General features: G+C 43.8%; 1 protein-coding gene and 1 long non-coding RNA gene across 2 annotated transcripts in view; both read right to left on the reverse strand.

The window, feature by feature from the left end:
- The window catches only part of DEPTOR (DEP domain containing MTOR interacting protein), a 71,410-nt gene extending 48,952 nt beyond the window's left edge, over positions 1–22,458 (reverse strand). The window contains exons 1-2 of the mRNA XM_061447816.1: positions 22,148–22,458; positions 21,912–22,007 (exon numbers count right to left, since the gene is read on the reverse strand). Coding sequence (XP_061303800.1) covers positions 21,912–21,997 — 86 coding nt within the window. The 5' untranslated portion in view covers positions 21,998–22,007; positions 22,148–22,458. The remainder of the gene's footprint in view (positions 1–21,911; positions 22,008–22,147) is intronic.
- LOC133266541 (uncharacterized) lies at positions 12,199–18,983 on the reverse strand. Its single transcript, XR_009742439.1, has 3 exons — positions 18,417–18,983; positions 17,789–18,385; positions 12,199–13,897 (listed from the first exon to the last, which is right to left on the reverse strand). It is a non-coding gene; the product is annotated as an uncharacterized LOC133266541 (long non-coding RNA).
- Positions 22,459–23,066: the final 608 nt, after the last annotated feature.

Consider the following 23,066-nt stretch of genomic DNA (forward strand, 5'->3'; position numbering starts at 1 on the left):
AAGACCCTGATGTTTTCCCATTAAATAGTGTTAATAATTTCTCATCAGCTAGTTTGCATGGTGACTGGAAAAGACCTAACTTGACACCAGTCGCATTTCTCTATCCAGAAGTAGTTTTTCTCAAGAGCTGCTTAGGAGAGTTAGCTCACTGACAAACCCTAACCGGTTTGAGGAGAGAATAGAGAGGGCAAACAAGAACTAATGATGAGAGGACACCTTGCTTCAACAAGCCTTTGAAAAGTTGTCCTTCTTTCTACAACTTACTAGTTCAACACCAGGAGCAATCTTATGTCCACCAGTACCTCAGCTGTATGCAATTCCACGTATTATTCAGAATTACCTGCCAGATTCTGCACTTGGGGCCACAGTCTCCCTTACCTGCAGAAAACAATGTGAGAACTAAAGTGTTTGAACAACTGCCTGTGAACTGTAACCCTTCGATATTTACAAATTGATATCCATGGCTCTTGTTCATACTCATAACGCATAAAGACAATCTGTATTTGCAACTGTGCATGCCAGAACAGTTTTCTTGGGGGCTTGTCTAAACAGGAGCTGCTCCTAATTAACAACATGTAGGAAATCTTGCCCCAAATAGACTTGCCTTCCTCCTGCAAAGCATGAAATGGGATAACCCAACCATACTGCTCCTGCTTTGCACTAAACACGTTCAGAGTTAATCAGGAACAATGTTATTTGTTGAGCTGTCATTAGGCATTTTCTTTGCCAACTATCAGAAAAGTCATGATAACAGAAAGATCCAAATCTTTGCCTAGAAATAAAGAATCAGGCACTAACTTGGGAAGCCACCACTCTCACAGCTACATGAAACTTCCATTTTGTTTTCCTCCAGGGAAATTATGCATTTTGAAGTTTCTTGCATCTTTTCTGAACCACGAGGTAAAGTATTTTACAAAGGCAGTGCCTGCACAAGAGTCTAGCTTTCCTTTTAAACCCCTGAAAAGACTGGCCTGCTGGCTTTAGACAGTAATGATGTCACTAACTGGACCACAGGCCAAGTATTGCACCCAGCTATTTCCCTCCAATAAGTCTATTAGTTTGTGCTTGGCTAGCACAGATCTTGCAGAGCACCATCCTGTGCTGATTTCTGTACACGAAAGACAAAAAGCCTCCTGCTCTTCTTGGTAATTTTCTGAATAATTCATCTATCATTTTCTAGTATTACATCCTGTATAGACCCTATGCTTATCCTGGCAAGGCTCAGTAAAACTGCACAGGGAACAGGCTGGTTCCTGACACTCACATGGTATGAAGACTTGCATACTGTGCTCACCTCATTCACCCCTTTTAACCTTTCTGAAGCAATTACACACACACATACATATGCATTTACCATAGCATCATAGAATCACAGAATAGTTTGGGTTGGAAGAGACCTTTAAAGGTCATCTAGTCCAACCGCCCTTGCAATGAGCAGGGACATCTTCAAATAGACCAGGTTGCTCACAACCCTATCCAACCTGACCTGCTGCCAGGGATGGGGCATCTACCACCTCTCTAGGTAACCTGTCCCAGTGTTTGAGCATGCTAATGAGTCCCAGCATGCTCACAGGTTACTGCTACGTCACACTTTGCTTTAGCATATGTCCTTGCTTTCAGTGACTGTCCCAGCTTGAGCACTGACAGTCAGCATGCATTGAACAACTGCAGTTTTATCACCACAAGGTAAACTCTGAGCAAAACCATATTGGATCCCTTGAAAATTAAGAGTGACACGCAGAGGTGAAAAGCATTGCAGGTGGTTTCTGCCATCTTCAAATTCATTCACAAGTTCCATATACTTGGAACTTCTGTCTGAGAAATTTACTTATTTCCAAGTAAAGCAAGTCACAGCCTTCTTTGTAATAAAAACATATGGACATAAAAATATCTTGACAAAGATGAGGACAATTCATTGTGATTGAAGAGCACAGGTTTTCCACACATCTTCTCAAGGGACATCATAGGTGCTCCACTGGCAGGTAGAATTGGGTTTTCCATTAGATAATCCACTTCTGTAGGAAACAGAACAGTTTTGTGTCGTCCCAGAGCTCACAAAGTTTGGCTATTTTCTGAATGTAAGCAATATGACCTGCCTACAGCACGGTACTCAGGCATCTTAAAAGCTGGCATTTTCCAAAGTACCTTGGTAACTTAGAAGCGTAATTCCCACTGAAAGTTAGAATTCACAGGTCAGCTGCAGACCCAGTTCATTGCAAAACAAGTGAGCATATGGTGGTGTTTGTGTATATACACGCACCCAGGAAAACACAGCTGTGTGAAATATTCTTGACACTAAACTTTGCGCTGTCAGCAAAAATAAAAATAATAGGTCAATGATGTTAAAAACTTTGCACAGAGAGGTGGCTGTGAAGGTACCCTGCAAATGCGATGTGCATTGCTGGGACAAGCATTTCCAGCTGGGCTTGCCAAGTCCCAGCTGAAGTGTCAGCGGTTCACTGCTGCCTGTTCCTCTTTCTATTTATGCTTCAGCTCTGCAATCACTCAGTTCTGTTACTTGATATTCACAGGAGCTAAAATACTCTTTAAAACATGGGGTCATACTGGAAATAGGATGCAGATATTTCTGTGTTGGTAGCTGTGGCAGAGAAGGAATTCTACCTTCTGAAATAGGGTTAGAGAGGTTGTCTTCAAAGCGGCTCCGGATATCAATTCTCATCACTGTGTTCATCTCCACTTTTTTGCCCGCAGACATGTAGTCAACTTGAGGACATGGCAGAACACAGAGCCAGATAGAGATTTCAGATAAACCATCTCTTGGTGCACTGCAGAGGAAAGCCTAAAGCTTCCAAAGAAGTGACAGTTCACCAGTGCCCCTGTGGTTTTAAACAAAACACTGGGGCTGCCTCTTTCATGAAGTCCTTTTTCATAAGTTCAGAAAGTAATAAAGTCACTAAGCCTGCAACCAAGCGTACACAGGGACATCCTCAATATTCATTATACCTTACTACAACTGGCAGGGGTCAAAGCAAGCTCTGGGGACCAGAGACAGGCATGGCTCAGCATCTAGGATGAAATCAGAGTTCTGTCTTTTGGAGACACTCTTTCAGCTCACAGATTCAGGCCAGAAATTCACACCCACAGCCTCCCTTGTGAGTACTCCAGACTGGAGAGGAAATTAGATCTGTGCGTTTGTATCAATCTATGTATCTATGACTGTATCATAAAACTAGCAACCACTTGCAAAACCCAAGTTTGGAGTTTTAAACCTCAAAGGTGTATAATCTGAGCCTGTATCTGGTCTTCATTTAAAACAATACAGCATGATGTTGTAGATCTGGTAAAACACTGAATGTGAATAGGATCTTTAGATTAACTTTTATGTCAAGTTTTGGAATATATATGCTGGCATTTTTCTAGGATTTGACTCTGTAAGGGAAAGGAACGTATTCAGGGGGCAACTGACTCCCCTCCACTTTTCTCTTTGGGCTGTGATACACCCACATGTGAGGGTAGTCTAACAGTAACACCAAATGAGAACAGTGTTTGTTCACCTCTTTCTCAAGAAGCAGGAAAACTCAGTATCTTGCAGGTTACAGATCTAGCCACACTTTCTCCTTATGTCCACAAGTGGCTGATCTCCCTGCCTGCCGAGCCATTTCACTTCCATTTCACTTTTAATCAAAATGTGTATAAACATGAATAATGCTCCCAACTGCCTGAGAATGTCAATCTAGAAAGCTTCTGTCTCACTGGAAAGCATAAAACCAGGTTTTACAAAGACAAAGGCACAAAATGCAGGCAAGTTATTATTTCACCTGCGCCTGGTCATAAGGAAAGCGGAAGTCTGTCTGTCTCGCTCCAGCTGCTTGCTTTCTGGGCTCAAGCTGTCAGAAATCAGGAACTCACAGTTCTCCTCCTTAACAAGGAAGTCAAATATAATTGTGCTTCTCACTCATGTATGGATGAGCTGGGATGCACAGATGGGACAAATGCATGCAAGTGAAGGTCTATGGACTACTGCTATGTGGATCCCCACAAGAACCGATGTATGTTTCACTTAAGAACAAGCCATCTTAGTCCATCAACTAAGTTTTTTCATGCTATTTTTCTGTCTGCGTTGCAAGGATATTCTTAGACTTGCTAAATCACTAAGTATCGTGGGGATTAATTTTCTTGGGGATGTCTTCCCAATTCTAAACTGAAGATTTCTACCATACATTACCTAAATTTGAAAGTGCCGACCAGAAAACATGAGACAACTGTTGTTGTAGACATCACTTCCCTGGATTAACACAGTAGCCAAAAGCCACCAACTCTTGTGGAGTTTGGCTGAAAATCATTCTCAATAAAGGAAGTATTTTACAGATAGAAGACTGAGCAAGGAGCAGTGTAGGAGGCCAGTGAAAATCATTGAAATTTGTGTCAGGGAACGCAGACCTGTTTTCTCAGTAACATGGCTGGGAGAGGTGAATGTTCCTTTGAAATGCTAAACGGGCTAAACAGGGAAAATACAGGAAGCCCTATAGCTACAGCTATTCCTGCTAGCACTGCCATTCAGGAACCTGGAGAGACAGACCAGGAACTGGGGAATAGGATGCTGGACTACAGGTCTGCATTGCTGTGGTCAAGAAGAGGGGCTGCAGCAAGGACATGAGGGTCTGTGGGTGCCAGAAAGCCCTGCTGTGTGAGCCCACATCCCAAGGGGGTAGTGTCATGGGTTTAGCAGTAGCAGTTAATTTTTCTCCTTCTTGGTAGCTGGTGCAGTGCTGTGTTTTGACTTTCAGCCTGGGAACAGTGCTGATAACACCGATGTTTTTAGTTGTTGCTCAGTAATGTTTACCCTGACCAAGGACTTTGTGAGCCTCATGCTCTGCCAGGGAGGAGGGGAAGCCAGGAGGAAGCAGAGACAGGACACCTGACGCAAGCTAGCCAAAGAGGTATTTCATACTGCAACACGTCGTTCCCAGGGGAATAACTGGGAGTTACCCGGAAGGACATGGGGTCTGCTGGGTGGGACTCATTTTTTGGCGGGTGGTATCGTATTCTCTTCCCTTGTTATTTTCTCTTATCATTGTTGTCGGTGGTGGTAGCGGTGGTGATTTGTGTTGTACATTGGTTGCTGGACTGTTCTTGTCTCAGCCCCTGGGAGTTGCATTCTTTTGATTCTCCTCCCCATCCCTCCAGGAGCGGGGAAGGGGAGAGCCCCTGGGGGGCAGGGACACGGGCCTCAACTGCTTCCAGCAGTGCACTTGCTGGGAGTGAGTGAACAAGCTGCCTGACTGGGTATAAACCATGACAGTTCCGGAAGCCAAAAAAAGCTACAGGCTCAGGGCCTTTATTTACTAGGGTTGGCATCTCTTTTACACTTACATACAGGGAAAAGCTTGAATATGACCCTGCTATGCTCTTGCACTGTGTAAGAAATGAGGAGGTCTTTCCACCCACCCATCTGACAGCAGATCTGAGGAAGAGCAGATCCATAACACCCAGAAAGCACCACAGCACTGCAGACAGTAAAAGGTGTTGTTATGTGCCAGAGGCAACCCAAGAAATCCATGGGAGAACTGAAATTAGCCAAGTGCCTTATCTCAGGTGCAGCTGTGATGTTCGTCCCACCCTGTCAATGAGTGACAAATAGCTTTGACAAGATGGTTTATGGCTTTGGCTAACCCCTGATCTCAAAGTCCTTCCAGGTATGGCTGCTCTCTGCCTGAGTACTGCAGATCTGCAGATCTTCTCTCAGTATTTTATGCTCCTCAGAGGGGCACTGACTGTTTGCACTCCTTTCAGCAGCCCTTGACAGCCCTGCTGCAAGCAAGAAAAAAATATCTGCCTTCAACATTAATAATACGTCATACTGCAGTAATATCTCAATTGCTTTTAGCAATCATTTCCCATCTCTACACAAAAGTCTTAACCAATTACTATGCTGTGTAATCATGAGTGACATTAAGCAAAAATAGCCAGTACCTGACAGGAAATAAAATGAGTAATAAAATGGTTAGTGCCATGTGCTATTGTTAACAAACCCAATTTTATATTGAGGCTATGATTCAAGACTTTTACTCACTTCCAACAAATACGTAGGTTCATCTCAATATAAGCATAGGTGTAACAGTCTTTCAATATACAGTATGGTGTATTAAAAACATCACACTTTATCTCTTCCAGTTCTAACTGAATAGCTTCCTTTTTTTCATGGTTAGTATAACTGCATTACTGGGCTTTATTTTTGAAGGAAGCTGTGAAAGCAGTAAATAAAAACATACTGACTAGAAAATGCATTCTATTGAATTTCTTTGAATCAAAAATGATCTTACCATATTTTGGCACTGATTCATGGGGGTTTTTTATCTGCTACGGCTGGCAATACTGCAGCATGCGGGATGATACACTGACAGAAGATATGATTCAAGGGAGTCGTTTCCACTGTCTTCCAGAAGCCTACTGAAATCCAGTGGCTGACCATTAAACTATAAAATGAAACTGGAACTGATGCAAATTTTTAAACACTTAAAGTAACGATCCATTTGACTGGATTGCCTAGAGGTGATTAAATTGTTAGTGGTTGACCTTCACAGTGCAAAAATAGAAATGGAGGAACAGGTAAGACTATAAAATGCAAGGCTGTGCACTAACAACAAAATGCCCTCCTGAAAACTGAGAACTTGGAGGCTGAAAGCAACAAAGAGTAAGAAATAGCTGATTATGCAGTAGCTAAACTCTCACAGACTACAGGCTATCCACAGGCTGAGACCATACAAAAAAAACAAAGGCAATCTTAGCCTGTATTAACTGAGATATTTCCAGAAATTATGGGAAATCCAGTTCATGTCATTGTAAATGATACTACAGGACATCATCAAAATATGGTGTATTTTTCATGCCATCCTGATTCAAGAATGATAAGCTCAAAGAGATGCAATGAAGCAGTGCTATGCTGGTATCAGAAATTATGAGCCAGTCTCATGAGCAGAAAGAAGAAGATACCGGTTTGGAAGTCTGACCTTATCCAAACAGAAAGTGAGAGGAATAGATGTATGTCTATGATCTTTCAGGACAGCTAAGAGCAGAGTGCAAGAAAAGCTCTTGAAGTGATGCTCCACGGCCCAACTCCGCATTTTTCCCTTAGGTAAAGTCTCTACATGTCCATACTCAGTTGGCTTTCCTGTCTCCATGTGCATACCCACTCATCCCGCTGAGACCCAAATCACCAGGTTTGCAGGAACCTCCAGCCCCTCACCTGAGACCCTGTGAAGCTACCGTGAAGAACCTGACTATATATGCAGTCATAGTCACCCAGGCCTTTCTAAGCCTGAAATTTGCCTACATTTATATTGTGGCACTTCTTTTTTAATTATTATTATTTATTGAATACTATAAAGTATGTAATTATTAAAGTAAATAAATAAAAATAGGATAGAAGCCTAAATGGACTCATTTTACAGTCTTTTTCAGTTCCCTTAAGTTGTCATGTTTGCTTAAAAACCCCATCACTGCGAGTGTAAAACATAAGCCCGTATGACCTTCACAGCCAGCTGGAGCAAAGAAATCAGTATAATCCTAATTAACATTCTGCTCATTTATATGTGCTTTTCTTAAGGAGAAACCTGTAACATCCAATAAGGCTTCACTTTAAGTGCCTATTGAAAAAGAAGAAATAAACCACCATCTACAGAGATAAAAATGAAATATGCCTCTGAAAGCCATTGATTGCCCCAAACCACCCTGAATGAGTCCCAAACACACCTATGCCAGATGGTAACAATGATTTTACTCAACAATTCTGCAATATAACACTACTGTATTCTTTTTTCAAGCACAGAAATGATTGTTCTCTGACACAGATGTTTTAATGATAAAGAATTGTCTTATCTACTTTAAATCTTTTTCTTCACATAGTTCATATAAACACGTAACCTGGAGTATTAGGGTATATGAATTTAAGGGCATGAAGTCAAACGGCGTGAAGTTACTGCTTAAATTCTGGCAGGCTAATGAAGAATTTTATCATTAAAGAGAATGTATTAATAAACATCCTAGTTAAAGACTAATTTAAATCACTTTACTTTTGCAAAAATCTAGCCTGGGGATGGTTTCTTTTGATGAGTTCAGCATTTTTCTGCATCCGTTATATGATATGAACAGATACACAGCTGCTGCGTAACTACTCTTTATGAATAGTGCCTTCTGCCAGGATGCTATCAAGGATCTTGTCTTGTTTGATTAAGCCTTGTTACATGCTCACAAGTAGATGAGCTTTGAAAAGATAAATACTACAGAAGCATTCTTCCTTTGCTCTTAAGATTAAATGGAAATTTTCCTTTAAAATAATAACCAAATCAACAAGGAGCCCGGAGAAGTTCTGCTGCTCTGCTGCACAGCTTGCTCCCATTGCTGGGCCATGTGTTTGCCATTTCTCATTCTAGGCAAAATTCTCTTTCCACACATGTAGAAAGCTCTGTGAGCAGGTATTTATGTGCTCTGACAATAAACTCAAACTGTGACTTCTTACTGCTTTTATAATTCAGAACATGCACCCTGACCATCATGCACCAAGTAACGGCATCAGCTTTACATACAGTATCAGCCTCAGTTGAATGCTGGTAGGCTTAGATTACAACAATACGTTTACAGCATACTCCAAAGTCAGCATCAGGCCTCAACTTGAATCCAAAACACATGTTGCACAGACAGCTAGGGATAGGCTTTAGATGGGCAATGGGACAAGAGGAGGTGAGAGGTTAGGGCCTGCACTACGCCTTTACACAGCCTCAGATGCTCACCTTTCATCAGTGTAAATGGCCCAACACTGTCTGTTAACCCTAAATCAAATTAATTTACTCAAGACAAGCTTTGACATGACCTGTCCTGAAGAAAACAGAATCTGTTAGAGCCTGAGTATGGTTGCTCCTCAGATGGTGTTGGGCAGATGGACCATGGGTGCTTCTTGTAGCTACCCAGACACACAGAGGCATGCTCTTTGGTTCAGTCCATTAAGTCATAGGCTATCAAAGCACAATACAAATAGTGTCAGCTAGGTCTTGAACTTTCTGAATGCTGAGCTATAGAATCATAGAATCGCTTACGTTGGAAAAGACCTTTAACATCATTGAGTCCAACCATTAATCTAGCACGGCCACATCCATGACTAAATGTTCCCAAGTACAACATCTACATGTCTTTTAAATATCTCCAGGGATGGTGACTCCACCACTTCCCTGGGCAGCTTGTTCCAATGCTTGACAACCCTTCTGGGGTAGAAATTTTTCCTAATATCCAATCTAAACCTTCCCTGATGAAACTTGAGGCCATTTTCCCTTGTCCTACCACTTGTTACTTGGGAGAAGAGACCAACACCCACTTTGTTATGACCTCCTTTCAGGTAGCTGTAGACAGCGATAAGGTCTCTCCTCAACCTCATTTTCTCCAGGTTAAACGCCCCCCATTCTCTCAGCTGCTCCTCAAGAATTTATGCACAGGAATGAATTCCCAAACTAGGCCCTTTGTGCACAGTGTGAGAGGATCTGAGAGCTCTTGATCTGTTTGTTGTATCGCTATGCAGGCAGTGAGAATAGAGGAGCAGGTGGCTTGTCTCAAGATTACTGCTCCTCTTGTAATGCCAACATGACATAGCCAGCAGGATTTCTGGCACTAACATGATCTACTGGCCTTCCGGCATGTATTACTCCTTACAGACTGATATAAAACCAGTATGACCTAAATATGCACACTTTGGTTTCTGTCCCTCAGGTTCTTAAGAAATGCATCTACAGATACCCTCACAGACACCTTGAAAAGCTCTCTTGGTGGTGGGAAGGGTTGCAATGTTGGCATCTCATGAATCTTATGATCTGGGGTAAAATCCTGGGCTGACTTAAGACAGTGTGGTCACAGGAATCATGTTCTTACCTTCACATCTTCATAAAAAAATCACTTGAAAGAGAAATTTCAGAAGTTCTTGGTCATTCATTTGGAAATGGATACATTTCTCATCTTTAAATTTGCCTGAAAAGCTGGACAACGTGAAAAGAGTGGCAGTGTCAGTCACTGCACCCGTTACACAAACTAATCCAGCTGATTTTTCACTGAAGTAGCTTAGAAGTATTCTTACAAGCCACCCCACCAGGGCAACTGAGTGGATAACAACCTCTGGTTACCAGCCAGCAACAAAATGCTGATAATATCAGCAGCCACAGCCTAAAGAAGACATCGCACCATGCCTTCAGGAAATGTAGAGTAATTCAGGTTGGAAAAAACCTCTGGAGGTCATATGATACAACCTAGCTAAAAGCATGTCCAGTTAGTACAAGTTGTTCAGGGCCATGCCCAGGCAAGATTTTAGTACCCCTGAGCTTCTCTGGCTCCTATTCCAAATTTTTACTTACCCTCACAGTGAGTAATTCTTTCCAAATATCTAACTTGCAAATTTTGCTGAATGTCCCATGTCCTATCCATACACACCTGGAAAAGACTCTCTCCCTGTTTCCTTACATTTCTTACTGAAGTAGTTGCAACCAGTAGTAAGATCCCCCTGAGCTTTGTTTTCTCTAGGCTGAGCAGACCCAACCCTCAGCATCTCCTGGTACATCACATGCTCCAGCCCAACCCCACCTTGACAGACAGCCCTCCTTGGGGCTTCCTTCTTGTACAAAGACACCTTTTTGCTGTCTCTTTTAGATAATTGCATAATTTTGCATGTATTGATGTTAAATAAATAAATTAAGATTATGAAAATAAGCTTTTAATAAACCTTGCTTCATTTCTTTTTTCACTGTGGACTTAAGAACCTACTTTCATCACCTCATCTAATTAGACAAGCAGCAGTATGATATCAATGGCTCCTATTATGGAGCCATTTTTCTCATCAGAGAGATCTACTTATTAACCTCATCTAAGATCACCTGTTTCTACCATTTCCCAAAAGACCTGAAAGGTCTAGACTTTGTCCAAATGATATTAGCTTGGAAAATACTGTCCAAGACAAGTCTCTGAGCTTCTAGCCTCAAGTAATTCTCAAAATGATATTTGTACGATGTCTTTTGGGATTTGTACATGATAGCACCATTATCATGCTTCACATCACAATCTCCCTCTGTCTGCACAGACCAAACAGCAAAATAGCAGTTTAAGCTAAGAGTTACTCTTTCTACATTTTAGTAAAAAGGAAAGTATAAGTTAATTACATCCTGAACATCAGGAAACAATTAACAGCTTTCTGTTATATCACCCTGATTTCTAAGCTATACAATTATATGCTACTGCAGAAAAGGATGTGTGATTATCAAAAGAGGATCTTTTCTGCGCAAAATGAAAGGAAATTGTTCCACCGGTGACAATCAGCGCTATAAATAATGCCTGGCTAATATCTTTTCAGAAGTCATTTCCGTTAGTCGCAATCCTAACTTTGAGTGATGTGCTGGCCATGTGTTGCCAGACTCTCCTCCCAAAGAGGATGAGCGCAAGTGCGGGACTCTGATTTCTCAGACAAGCACTTCTAACTTCAGCTTCCTGTGAATATTCTGCATTAGTCATTGGAATTAAATTAAAAACCATTGGGTTTAGAACCATATTGTAATTATGCCTTGTGTTTGGTTTGCCTCTTAAATCAGAGCTAAGAATGGCTTGTGAAAACACAAAGGAATACAAGCAGCCCCAGAGCTTTGAAGACATGAGTAACAATGTGAAGAGCAACAAATACAGCACACAAACACTTCTTTTGAACTCCTGCCAATAAACTTATTCAGCCCAATATGCCGGAAAGTGGTGCAAACACAGAGCCAGCGGATTGTACAACCGCTCAGCTGAACACTAGTGGGCACATTACAGCAATATGCCTGTTTCGGCCCTTAGTGTTAGAAGCAATGAAACAAACCCACATAAACCTCCAAACTACAACTCAAAGGACACCGTGCTAGAGGACAGCTGTGTAGTAACAGGGTGGGGGAATCTTTGCAAACCAGGTAGGTTATATAAGATCCATAAAGCATAAATACAGTTGTGTTAGTGCTGCTTATCAGCAGAACTTTGGTATCTGCAGATGCCTTGTGCAATGCACCTCTGGGACAGCTATACCTCTCCCCCAGAAAGTTCAAGTTTTACTCCAACTTTTCATTCCTTGTTATCTTACACCTCAAGGTTTCTTCTATGCCCCATCCTGGACAAACATTGTCTTGTCTGGCTCTTATCTAGCTGGAATGCTCTTGGAAAGAGCTTTCACAGCTCTTGATCTCCCTTATTCCTTCCACTGCCTCCCCTTCTTCTGTCCCTTCAAACACAGTGTTACTGTGCTTATCTTCACTTTCAAGCTCCCACCTTTGCTATCACCATCCCTCAGGTGGTGTTGGTTTTTGCTCTGACTGGTCATTTAGTTCCAAGTTTTCCATTCATTTAAATCTTCAAGTGAGAATCTTTGTGTTTGCTGCCTTAAATACACCAGAGGCACCCTCACCCAAACAGCCTGCACCCAAACTGCATCCCAACCGAGATTTTCTGCAGCAGCAGCAGACAGACACATGGGCCCAACACCACTGTAATACCCACAGCACAACCGACAGTCCCCTGGTTCTCCACAGAAACCAGAAAACTCCCATCTGCCTGCAAATCCCTGTAGCACAGCTGTGGTGGCCCATGTAATCACCCACACAATTGCAAGGAAATGGGGAATTATGGCCTTGTTATATGTAAGCCAGCTTCTATATTTGCTCTGAATTAGCGAACCCAATCAGGCATATTTTTTAATTACCCGTAAATGCACCTTTGAGATCCGAATGCACTTACTGGATGGAGGCACTGTTAGGAAGACTGTAAAATTACAGGGCTGATAATTAAGGCGAGGGGCACATTCTGAACTAGTGCTGGCACATTGGCAGCACTGTGGTGTGCTGGTCGTATAACTTTCATAGTACAATTTCAAAACGTATGAAATATCAACATTTGTCTCCATTGATGCACAATAACCTGACAAGACTGCAGAAGGAAAGGTAAAAACCTTGAAAGGGAAATAATGCAGGCAAATTGCAGAGTTTCTGTTCCTATCTCATAACAACATGTGCACTGGGCTTTTAAACTCAACATGATTTTTATAGTCAGTCTTCTGCTGGAGTCTGAAATTTCTTAATGGGAATCCAGCAAATTCTTGGCCCATGTTGAGTTTAGGCAAATTAAGCACTGCGAGGGTGGGCGAGCAAACCCAGCAGTGGCTGCTGCCACTGTTTCTCCATCCTTGACCATATGGTTCTGCAGCCTCCCTAACCCCAGTGCTGGCACTAGTCTGCCCTCATGCTGAGCTGTTTAGAAAGTTAATTTTTTCTTATTTGGCTTCAGTTGCTTTAGTTCCCTGAACTTCTGTTCCCAGACGAACACCAGTGCAAAGTGCAAGGGACGTGATAAGAGCAGGGCAGTAGCAGCCTGCAGTTAGACCCACTCTATCAGAAAACCACAGCCTTAAACTGCACGTCAGTGACATGGGTTAAGCCAGCACCCATTTCTCTCACTGTACTTCTTCAGAGAAAGCTTTCATGCGGTCATGCAGTAAATCTGTTTGTAAAACTGACCCAACTGAAATATCAGCCATCCAAAAGCCCTGCTGATGACTTCCCCCGTACAGGTCACTGTGTGCTGATGGCCCACAGACGCTTAACACAGTCCCAAGGAGGGAGAGAACAGAGGAAGGAACAAGGAGCCAAAAACACCTATGCCAGTGTAGGTACAAGAAAGAAAGGGCCACTCCTTTCAGTGGCAATGCTTGCTCAAAGTCTTAGCCATCCAAACTAGTAGCTTCTCTCTACTTCTCTAGCTCCAGGCATACCTGTGCCATGGGGAGGAGCCCAACAGAGGTACAGAAATAGCTGTAACAGAAGCAGACCTGCTGATGATCACTGCCTGAGGAGACTCCTTTGGCTTCACAGGTTTCTGTAGACACTGAGTGAGCCTGTGAGTCTGGGGGTTATCATTCCCATTTCTCCATGCTTCCATGAAACTCAATACTTTTGAATTTTCAAAAAGAGAAAGAAGCTGTACATTATTTTACTTCTACTCCTGCTATACAGCACTCACCTGGCAATGTAGGTTTAAATGGTTTATTTTTCGTTAACTCTGAGTTCAGTTTTATTCTTTCTGCCGCAAGGAGCAAAAGCATATTCACAATACAGTCATTTCTCATTAAGGACTCAGGAAAAATACGGGATTCAAGGGAAAAGTCAAATCTCCAAACCATGAAAAAAATGAATTAAAATTCATGACTGTTGTTGATATTTACAGAATTGTTTAAAAATCCTTTCTCAGCTTCCCTTCTGCTAGGTAGTGGAGACAAACTGCCTTTGTCTCTCCATTCTATTATAATACCAATAGTCTTAGTCAATACAGTGTGGCTAAGGATTCTTGTGAGCCTGTGTTCAAATAGGTTTAAGCCGGTTTTAATTCCAGTGGTTTGTATGTTAAAATTGTTTAAAATATATGGCTTATTTGTCATGCTCTTGCTTAAGAAAAAAAAAACAAGAACAAGCCATGACTAACATGTGAAGTGCATCCTTCACTCAACGACTGCCAGCAGTTCTGCCAAGACCTGAAGCTTTGCAGTTTCTGTCTTTATTAACATTTAGAGCCTCAATGCAATTTTTCTTCAGGGACCAAGTACAGAAACCAAACCTGCTTAGCTATTGCTTCTTACCCAGCATTCATTCCCTTTGCCAGTTCTTCATCAATTTAATCTCTTCCCACAAAAGTTTATTTTAAAGAGATGATTGTGTTCAACCCTGGCCTTGAAGGCAGGAGAAAAAGTACCTTTCAGTTACTAAAAGGACTCACACAAGCCTGCTCTGCCAGGAAGAGAGAAGCAAAAGAGTTAACCACAACAGAAGGTACATTTGATGCTGTGACAATACCCTTCACTTCCTTAAATTTTACATCAAAGCACTGAAATTCTTGAAGTTTTACACTTCAAAAAGTACTGAAGTCTACAGATATAAGAAATACCTCAATTAAAATGAGATGCACTGATGCCTCTGTAGTCCCTGTCTATTGATGCACTAGGGAAAGGTGGCTGACCTCCCTCTGTCTTCAGTCTGGTCTCTCACTCTACAAACATGAAAATGAGAAAAGAGAAGATCCTTTCCTTAACACAGTACCCAAAGCTCCCACCCATCTTGGCACACAGCGTCTGCAACTCACACCTGGGAGGTATTTCTCTCTGCTCTTCTGGGACACCACTCTTGGTCCCAGTGTCTGACCTCCCAAACCAGAAATCCCAATTTCAACAGAGTTCCACTCTGGCTCCCCAAGTTTGGTGGCTTTACACAGACTTTCCCTCCCTTGCCAGTCATAGCCTGCTACTGCTGGAGGAAACCACTACCAACTGCAGCCAAGATTTGTGTTGCAAGAGCCTGATATTTCTCCAGAGCATACAGTGCCTACCCCTGCTGGGACTCGATAAACAGCTCAAATTCCTAGGCATTATCACTACGCACATAGTAAATAATAATGACAAGTGATAGCAGGACTTCTCTGTTATGGTGTCAGCCTATGGCCACTACAGGGATTGTGTAGTGAATGCAAAACTAGATTGCTTTTGGCACATTAATTCTGCCTTCCCCGCACAAGTATCAACATCAAAACTGTTTCCTTCATCTGCTCATGGGCAGCTCCTCTAACGTAAAATAAATAACAAACATTTGTGCACATGCTACACACATCCAGGATCCTTTGCTTGCCTGCTGGTCTCTGCTAACCTGAGACAAAAGTTAATGATTGACTGTGTCTGGAATGGAATACATAAAATATACAGCACAAACCACTGGAACAACATCCGCCTTCTTGTGTACATAGCAAAAGAGCAATCACTATTTGCACATGAGTTGTTAACTACTTGATCTCTGAGTTGTGCTTGAGGAAAGCTGCTGCTGCCAGGAATGACTGAGTTTTTAAAAGGCACAGCTTAAAGGAAAGAACTGAGCAAACAAAAGCCTTACATCTTGATTTCTAGAAATGATGAATAGCCACAAAGTTTACTGAAGGATGTAATTGAGAATGGAGAAATTGAGATTCCTGGGCCAGGAATCATATACATATACGTACGCATATATGTACCCCTATATGTATATGTATACATATGTATCTATGCATGCATGCATGTTTATATGTATGTACACATGGGACTTGATGTCATTAAAATTAGTACAAATGGGCAAGACTGAAACACGTGACAAGGTGCATCAGGTATCAAAGATTCTAGAAAAAATAAACATATACATTTGAGAAACACCTGCTTTTTATAGAATTAAAATAATTTATATTAATTAAGATCTGTATTTGAAAGGGGTGTGATAGGGTAGAGCTAGCAAGGAACTTCTTGATTTCAGAGCAGTTCATTTTGCAGCTCTACCAACCTTTACTTTGAAACCTTTTCTTTGGTGGAACCTCACAGAGGAGATGATTGATTGCCAATTTTTTGGCGGCTTGATTTTGGAAAACAAATTAATGAAAGTGAACTTATCTGGACAGAGACTTCTGGAGCACTTTGTTCCACACAGATCTGATGTTATAATTTCCTGTGTCCCACCCGCCCTGAAGAAGTCAGGATGCGAGCACCTTCTCAAGTGAGAGGACTGAAAACTATTTTTTCCAGGGTTAGTTTTCAGCCAGATCTATAGCTCTTGGCTAAGGGAAATGCAACCACTGGTGCAGAACTAAGGAGGTTGCAAGAACAATGTGCAGGGCATAGAAAAACATATTAACACTTTAGGTGGAGGTACAATATTGTACTGGATTAAGCAGATTACAAAATAGCATCTTAATTAATACTGTCTCTAAAGATGGCTTATATGTTTGTTTAATATCTGAAGATTGGTCAGGACCTGACTAGACAGGAAGTGACCTCTGGACAATTTGTTATCTTAAATCCTTACGTTTCTTTTAGTGCATAAACTTACTCTAGAGCGTTAACAGACTTTCAGACATAATGTTAGCATTTAATAAATAGCTATATGCTATATGGTTAATATACTTCTATATTATAGCAAAACATTAACACTAAGACTCTCTTGATTACATTTCACTGGAAACTGTTCCTGTTATGTGCCCTGGGTTCTTTGCACCTTAGACTACCAATGAACTTTTGAATCCTACCACCATTCTTTATTGCTCAGAATAAGAAAAAAAAATTATGGACCTGTAGGTGCTATCATCTTTCAGAAGTTGATGACCCTGAAAGTTACACACTGCAATATGTTAAGAAGTTTTCTTAAAGTGATACTCTTCCTGAAGTGAGAACTTTGGAAGACCAGTGAAAGCTGGTTTTGACTTGTCTCGAGGCTTCCAAATGTATAGTTGTTTACCATGTAAAACCTGTTTTGTAAGACGAAAGTCATGTACAAACCATACAAATCATATACAAAAGAGGTAAACAAATTTCTGTTGAACCATTATCTTGCATTTTGTCTCTTCCAAAAGAAAGAAAAGTCTCTAAGAAACTTGCTTCATATTTCCATAAGCCAAAAGACAGAAGATGCTGAATAGTAAGAACTATTCTATCAAAATCACTGGCTCATCTAACAAGTTTCCTAATTACTTACTCAACTACTTAACAGAAGGGTGAATGGGGAAAAGTGTTGCTTCTTGTAAAGGCTGGTGATAAAGAGGTATCCAAAAGTCTGCAGAGACATTAAACGTCATTCAAGCTACGCTTACCATAAAGAACTGCACCACATATACAACGGCAATATCGTTTTCTCATTGGTTTTCCTATTTTCTATAAAAAAGGTGCTCTTTTTGCTGTTCAGTCAACTGAAGCTTGAAGACACCCTGAATTACCAGGCATATTTTCTACAAGAAATGAGGGACTCTTGGATGATACACCAGATTCCAGTGACAATCTGGCACCAAGAACCAATTAGCAGCCTAGGAAGACTTCAGACACCATGACTTGTAAAGCAGGCAGTCAGGATGTATATCAAAACATGCGCATTGAAACTGCTCTTGGTTGCCAGAGGCAAGATCAGCTCTAAGTTAATGCTCAAACCCGGACAGAGATACTTTAATCTTTCTGCCAAACAGCGATGAAATGGGCACAACCTGCTGCCTTTGACCGGGAGGGAAATGAGCTTGGAATTGCTCTGCTTCTGATAAAATTCTTATCGACTTCAATAGTGCCGTTACATGTTCCCGTTATTATGCTTCCACAATGACTATCCAAAGCACTAAGGCTGTGACACCTTCCTTCAAGCACATCCAGCAAGACCAAGGAAGCTCAGGGATATTCACTTCCTAAGGGCTGCCCCAGGCAAATGTCCACATGAACCTGTGAGGTGGAAGCTTCAAAGGACTCTCCCGGTCCTGAGGAAGCTGAAGCTCATGATCCTCTCAAGCATAGCTCTCAGCTTCTTTAGGAGACAAGTCCATATTCATCCCCTGTAACTTACAGAGCCTGTTAAGGGCAGCTCTGTTGCAGCCATCACCACTGAACAGCTACAGGGTCTATGAAGCTGCAGCAGAACAGAGGGAAGAGCTGGGGCTTTGGATGGCTGAAGCTTGTCAAGCAGCCAGAGGCCAAGCAGTTCATCCTTGCAGGTCCATCAGTGCCTGCAGAGCCAACAGCCATTTTGTGCACATCCCAGCTCTTGCCTTGCTCTTCTTAATCTCCTGTACAGCAGCAAGAAGCTGCCAACGAGTCAGTCCTGAAGTGCCACACTGCTGAAATCTTCAGCTTTGTTTCATGGCTGTTAGCCTGGTAATGTAAAAGCTCATCAAGAGCCAAACTTCCAAAGTCCTCACTTTAAAAAATATGTTTCCATTAATCAAGAGTTAGATACTGGGTCAGACAGCCACTGGGTACAGAGGCAAAGGACACTACTGGATGTAAAAATTTACCATGTTAGCTAAAAGACAGCTCAAGATCCTGTTTATTTTCTATAAATCATCCCACCAGTGAAACAGGATTTACATCAGGGCATCATCTCTCACTAACTGCTCATGACCAAAGCCAGTGGGTGCAAGTGCAGCATCAGCATGTGCCAGCAGCCCAGCACACAAGGGCAGAGGCTCCTAAACTCACAGAGAAACACAGATCACAAGCAACTGAGGGACAGCAGCAAGGAGAAGCGAAAAACGCTTCGGCCTCCTCCTCTCCCCTCCCCTAGCTAGCACGCTCTTGCCTGGGGAGTGGAAGGGGGCACAGGGCTTCCATAACCCCCCCACCAGTACTGCCAGTGTGCAAAGCCAGGCTTGCCAATGTGCTGCCCAGATGACTTCAGTCCTCATGGCATGAAGGAGTCCCTGCCAGAGAGGAACAGATGTGCAATGAACAGGCCACAGGAATGGGGGCTATGAGGCATGGCAGGAGGCTGGGGAGAGACAGGCAATAAGAACTTCATAAGGAATTTTAATCAAGCAGCTCTTAAGTATTTGAGTTTAGACACGTGTTGTTTGGTGTAGCACAAGAGTGCTTTAAATGCCTACACTTGGTTGGCTTTGTGTAAGCAACACCACACTCACAGATTCATTTTACACTTTTACTCCTCAGTTATAAGTTCATCTTGCAGTATGCAACACTTGCTCACATGCACTTTCACCCAAATACACACATAATCACCTGTCCGGCTGCATCACCCTCGCTGGCGGCTTAGCTTGCAGTTGTAAGCATCGCTAAGAATAGAGTACAGTATGTTTCCTTGAGAGCGTGTGTGTGCTGATTCTCTGTCATTTGTTTGCCTACCCCAAAGGCTGCTGAGATAGCCTGTCTTTGATCCTAAAAACCCTCCATGTTTTCATTTAGCCTTAACAATTATACACTTATCTTGGACAGGAAAAGGGAAACTTTAAATGCAGGGTTGGCTAAAACTCATCTACCAGCCAGCTTTCTATTGCATATTTTATGGCTTTTATTGTCTAGAAAACTGAGGAAAACTAACCCTTCACATAGAGTACCCTAACAGAGAAACAGAACAAAGCTAACAAAAAACAGAGGAAGAAAGGCAATTTTAGGCTCAGTTTCACATGACAGTTCCAGCTGACCCAACAAGTCACTGCTGCCAGAATGAGAGATCTCGCTTCTTCTCTACCACCTCCTCTTCTTGCTCCCAGCTCTGCATTCCCACCACCTATCTTCCGTGGGTTACAGCAGTCAGCAGAGCAGAAAACTCACCTACCCACTGAATCACTGCATGGGATCTTCTACCAAGAAGTGCAAAAAGTACAGGAGCAGACACAAGGGAGGAGAGGGATCACACAGCCAGGAGTGGGGAACAGGAAAAGGGTTAGGGGGAGAGCAGATCTCCTTGATCAGCAGTAGCTAGACATTATGCAGGCTGAGTTGTTAATGAAACCAGAGTTCAAGAAGGTCTAGGTCACTTCCTACAGAGTGGCAAAGGAATGTCCATAGGTGAGTTCACAGGATGGGGAATAACAGTTGGACTTGATGATTTAACAGTTGGACTTGATGACCTTAAAGGTCTTTTCCAACCTAGTTGAGTCTATGGTTCTGTAACTATTTTCTATCTGTAGACTATCCTGCCCCAAAATAGCACTGTGTTTCATTACCTTAATGACAAAGATGACAAATGTCATCCCTGATTGTGACGCTGATGAGCTGATACTAGGAATTAGATTTGTTGAAGTTTCCTCAGTCTTCTCCATAGGGAAAGACTGCAAAGCTTTTCCATTCAACTATGAGGTAAATAGAAAGATTAATATGACTTAATAGAAATTTTGTATTAGCCTTGAATCTTCAGCTTCCAGTGTGGTAAATTAGGAACAGCAGGGTTCTTACTAGGCACTTGGATGAACAGCTCTGGCTAAGCCCACCACACAGAGCCTGCTTGCCAGTGCACCCCAAGTTTCACTTCAGGCTACTCTGAAGAGGAATCTCAAGCTTGGAGCAGACACTGGTGTGTACTGGAGCCAGGCCATTAAACCAGTGTTTACTCCCCAAACAGAAGTCCTGGTGTGCATCACAAGGTGTTAGTGGTCCTTACCTCACGGATAAGACAGTGTGTGTACTAGCAGCAGTGACAGCACCTTCCAAATCAAGCATAATTTCTATCATTTTCAGTGTTTGTCTGCCATTTGAACATAAAGGACAAAGAAAAATCAAGCAAAAACTACTGAGAAAGTATTTTTACATTGTCTTTCTAGTTACATGTATAGCACACAATACTAGTAAGTCTTTTCTTCCTGAATCACAGGATGTTCCATCAACAGACTGAAAGCCTTAAGATTTCTTTTTCTCCCCTGTGGTGTACGGGTGCAGATGGCACACTAAATACATCACTGAAACTAAAAATTAACTGAGTCAGGCATTTTTGTGAAAGGTTTCTGCGCTGCACACATCTCCAGTCACACACACTGTTAATTACTGCTGGCACTGACAGTGGGGATCCCCGTCCATCTGCTGGGACCAGCTGAAACAAAACAAACCGGAGCCCTGGGGAGAAGATGAACCTCTGCAAGGGCATTGCCCGCACGGCTGCGGGCCGGGCAGCTTCCCCGCACTCCGCTCCTTCTTCGCTGTAGTGTTCAAAGACTTCATTGATGACGGTTTCTCTGGGGAGGGGAGGGGGGGGGGGGGGTGTCATCTTTAAAGATGCAACTCTCCTTCTGCAGCGCTTGATGTCTTCAGGGATGCAGCAGCCTCTCCCCTGGACGCCTCTCGCCCCAGGCAGGGGAGCGAAGGTGCCCGGGGTAGAGGACCCCCGAGGCGCTCACTTAACTGGCCGGGCTCGCAGCTCCGGCTGCCACCTCCCCTCTTCCTCCTCCTTTTCCTCCTCCCCCTCCTCGCTGCGGAAAGCGGGTCCGGAGAGCGGGGACGCTCTGGAAGCAGGGCAGGTGCTCCGGTGCAAGGGAAGCCGGAGGTGGACAGACCCTCACCCTCCGCCCGCAGCTCCCCCTCCCGCTTTCACGGGGGCTGCTGCCGAGCCCCGCGTTCCCCGCCAAAGAGAGGGGCAGGCACCGCTTACCGGAGCTGCTCGCCGGTGAGCAGGACCTCGGCCATGTGCTCCAGCTCCGCCGCTTTCTGCTGCATGCTGCTCATGCCCTCCTCCATCGCCGCCGGCCTGCGAGCACAGCACCGCGAGTGAGGGGGGCCGGGACCCGCTGCCCCCCGCACTGGCACCTCCCGCCCGGCCCCGGCGGCTATAGAGCTTGTGGCCGGGTCTGGGGGTGCAGCGGCTGCCTCCTCCGCTGCTCCGCTCACCTGAGCGGGGCAGGTCACTTTTCCCCTCGGCAGGCTCGGATCCCCCCCGCGCCGCTTCCCGTGTTATTGTGTCACGGGCAGGCGGAGAAACACATGGCTGCAGCCGCCGCAGCCGCAGCCGGGCTCCCCGAGGCAGCAGCGTCCCCCCCCGGCTGTCACACGGCAGGCTTGGCGCTGCCGCCCCCCGCGGGAAGGGGCCGGCTCCCTGCCGGGAGCTGAGGGCCAGGGGCTGCCGCCGCCTCGGCTCCCGCCGCTCCCCGGGCCGGGCAGAAAGCAGGAGGCGGCCGCGGAGCTCAGCGCTCCCCTCCCGCAGTGCCAGGCGGAGCGGGGAAAGGTGCGCTCGGGAGCGAGGGGCCGGCCCCGTTGGTGAGCGCTGCCGGGTCTGGAGGGATGCGGCTGCTACAGCGCCCGCTCAGCGGTGCGCGCCGCGCCTTGCCAGGTAGCGTTAGCGATACGAGGGGCACGGAGGGAGCTCTTGGTCCGGATTGCCCCTTCAGAAATTGCGGTTGCCCTCCCGCTGTCAGGGTTTCCGCTCGCCCGTTACCCAGGGGGTATTTTCAAGCATCGGTCCCCTGCCCATCTCACCTCTTTGTCTCCAGGTGACAGCGGATGCAGAAAACTTGAGGGCTGAGGAACATTTGGTCTTGGCAATGGGAAGTAAATTGCAAGGTCATGAGCACTGTTTGTCAACATTCTTCATGGGGAAATAAACCCAGCCTTTTTTAAAAAAGTCCAGGGGGCACCTTCTGCAGTGGTCCAACAACGGTTTTCATTTACAGACACGTGCAAAAAGATACACCTTAATTGCCTACTCATTGCCTTTATTTCTGCCTGCACATATTCTGTGGACATGGAACTTGCTATGTTTAACTGTCTGCAATATTGGCATCCTTTCAGGACCAAGATTCTAGTTGCAGAA

The sequence above is a fragment of the Pezoporus flaviventris genome, unplaced genomic scaffold, assembly GCF_033815535.1.
Source record: "Pezoporus flaviventris isolate CSIRO_AGI_PZ_B2104156 unplaced genomic scaffold, CSIRO_AGI_Pfla_v1 ptg000007l, whole genome shotgun sequence".
Taxonomy (NCBI): Eukaryota; Metazoa; Chordata; class Aves; order Psittaciformes; family Psittacidae; genus Pezoporus; species Pezoporus flaviventris.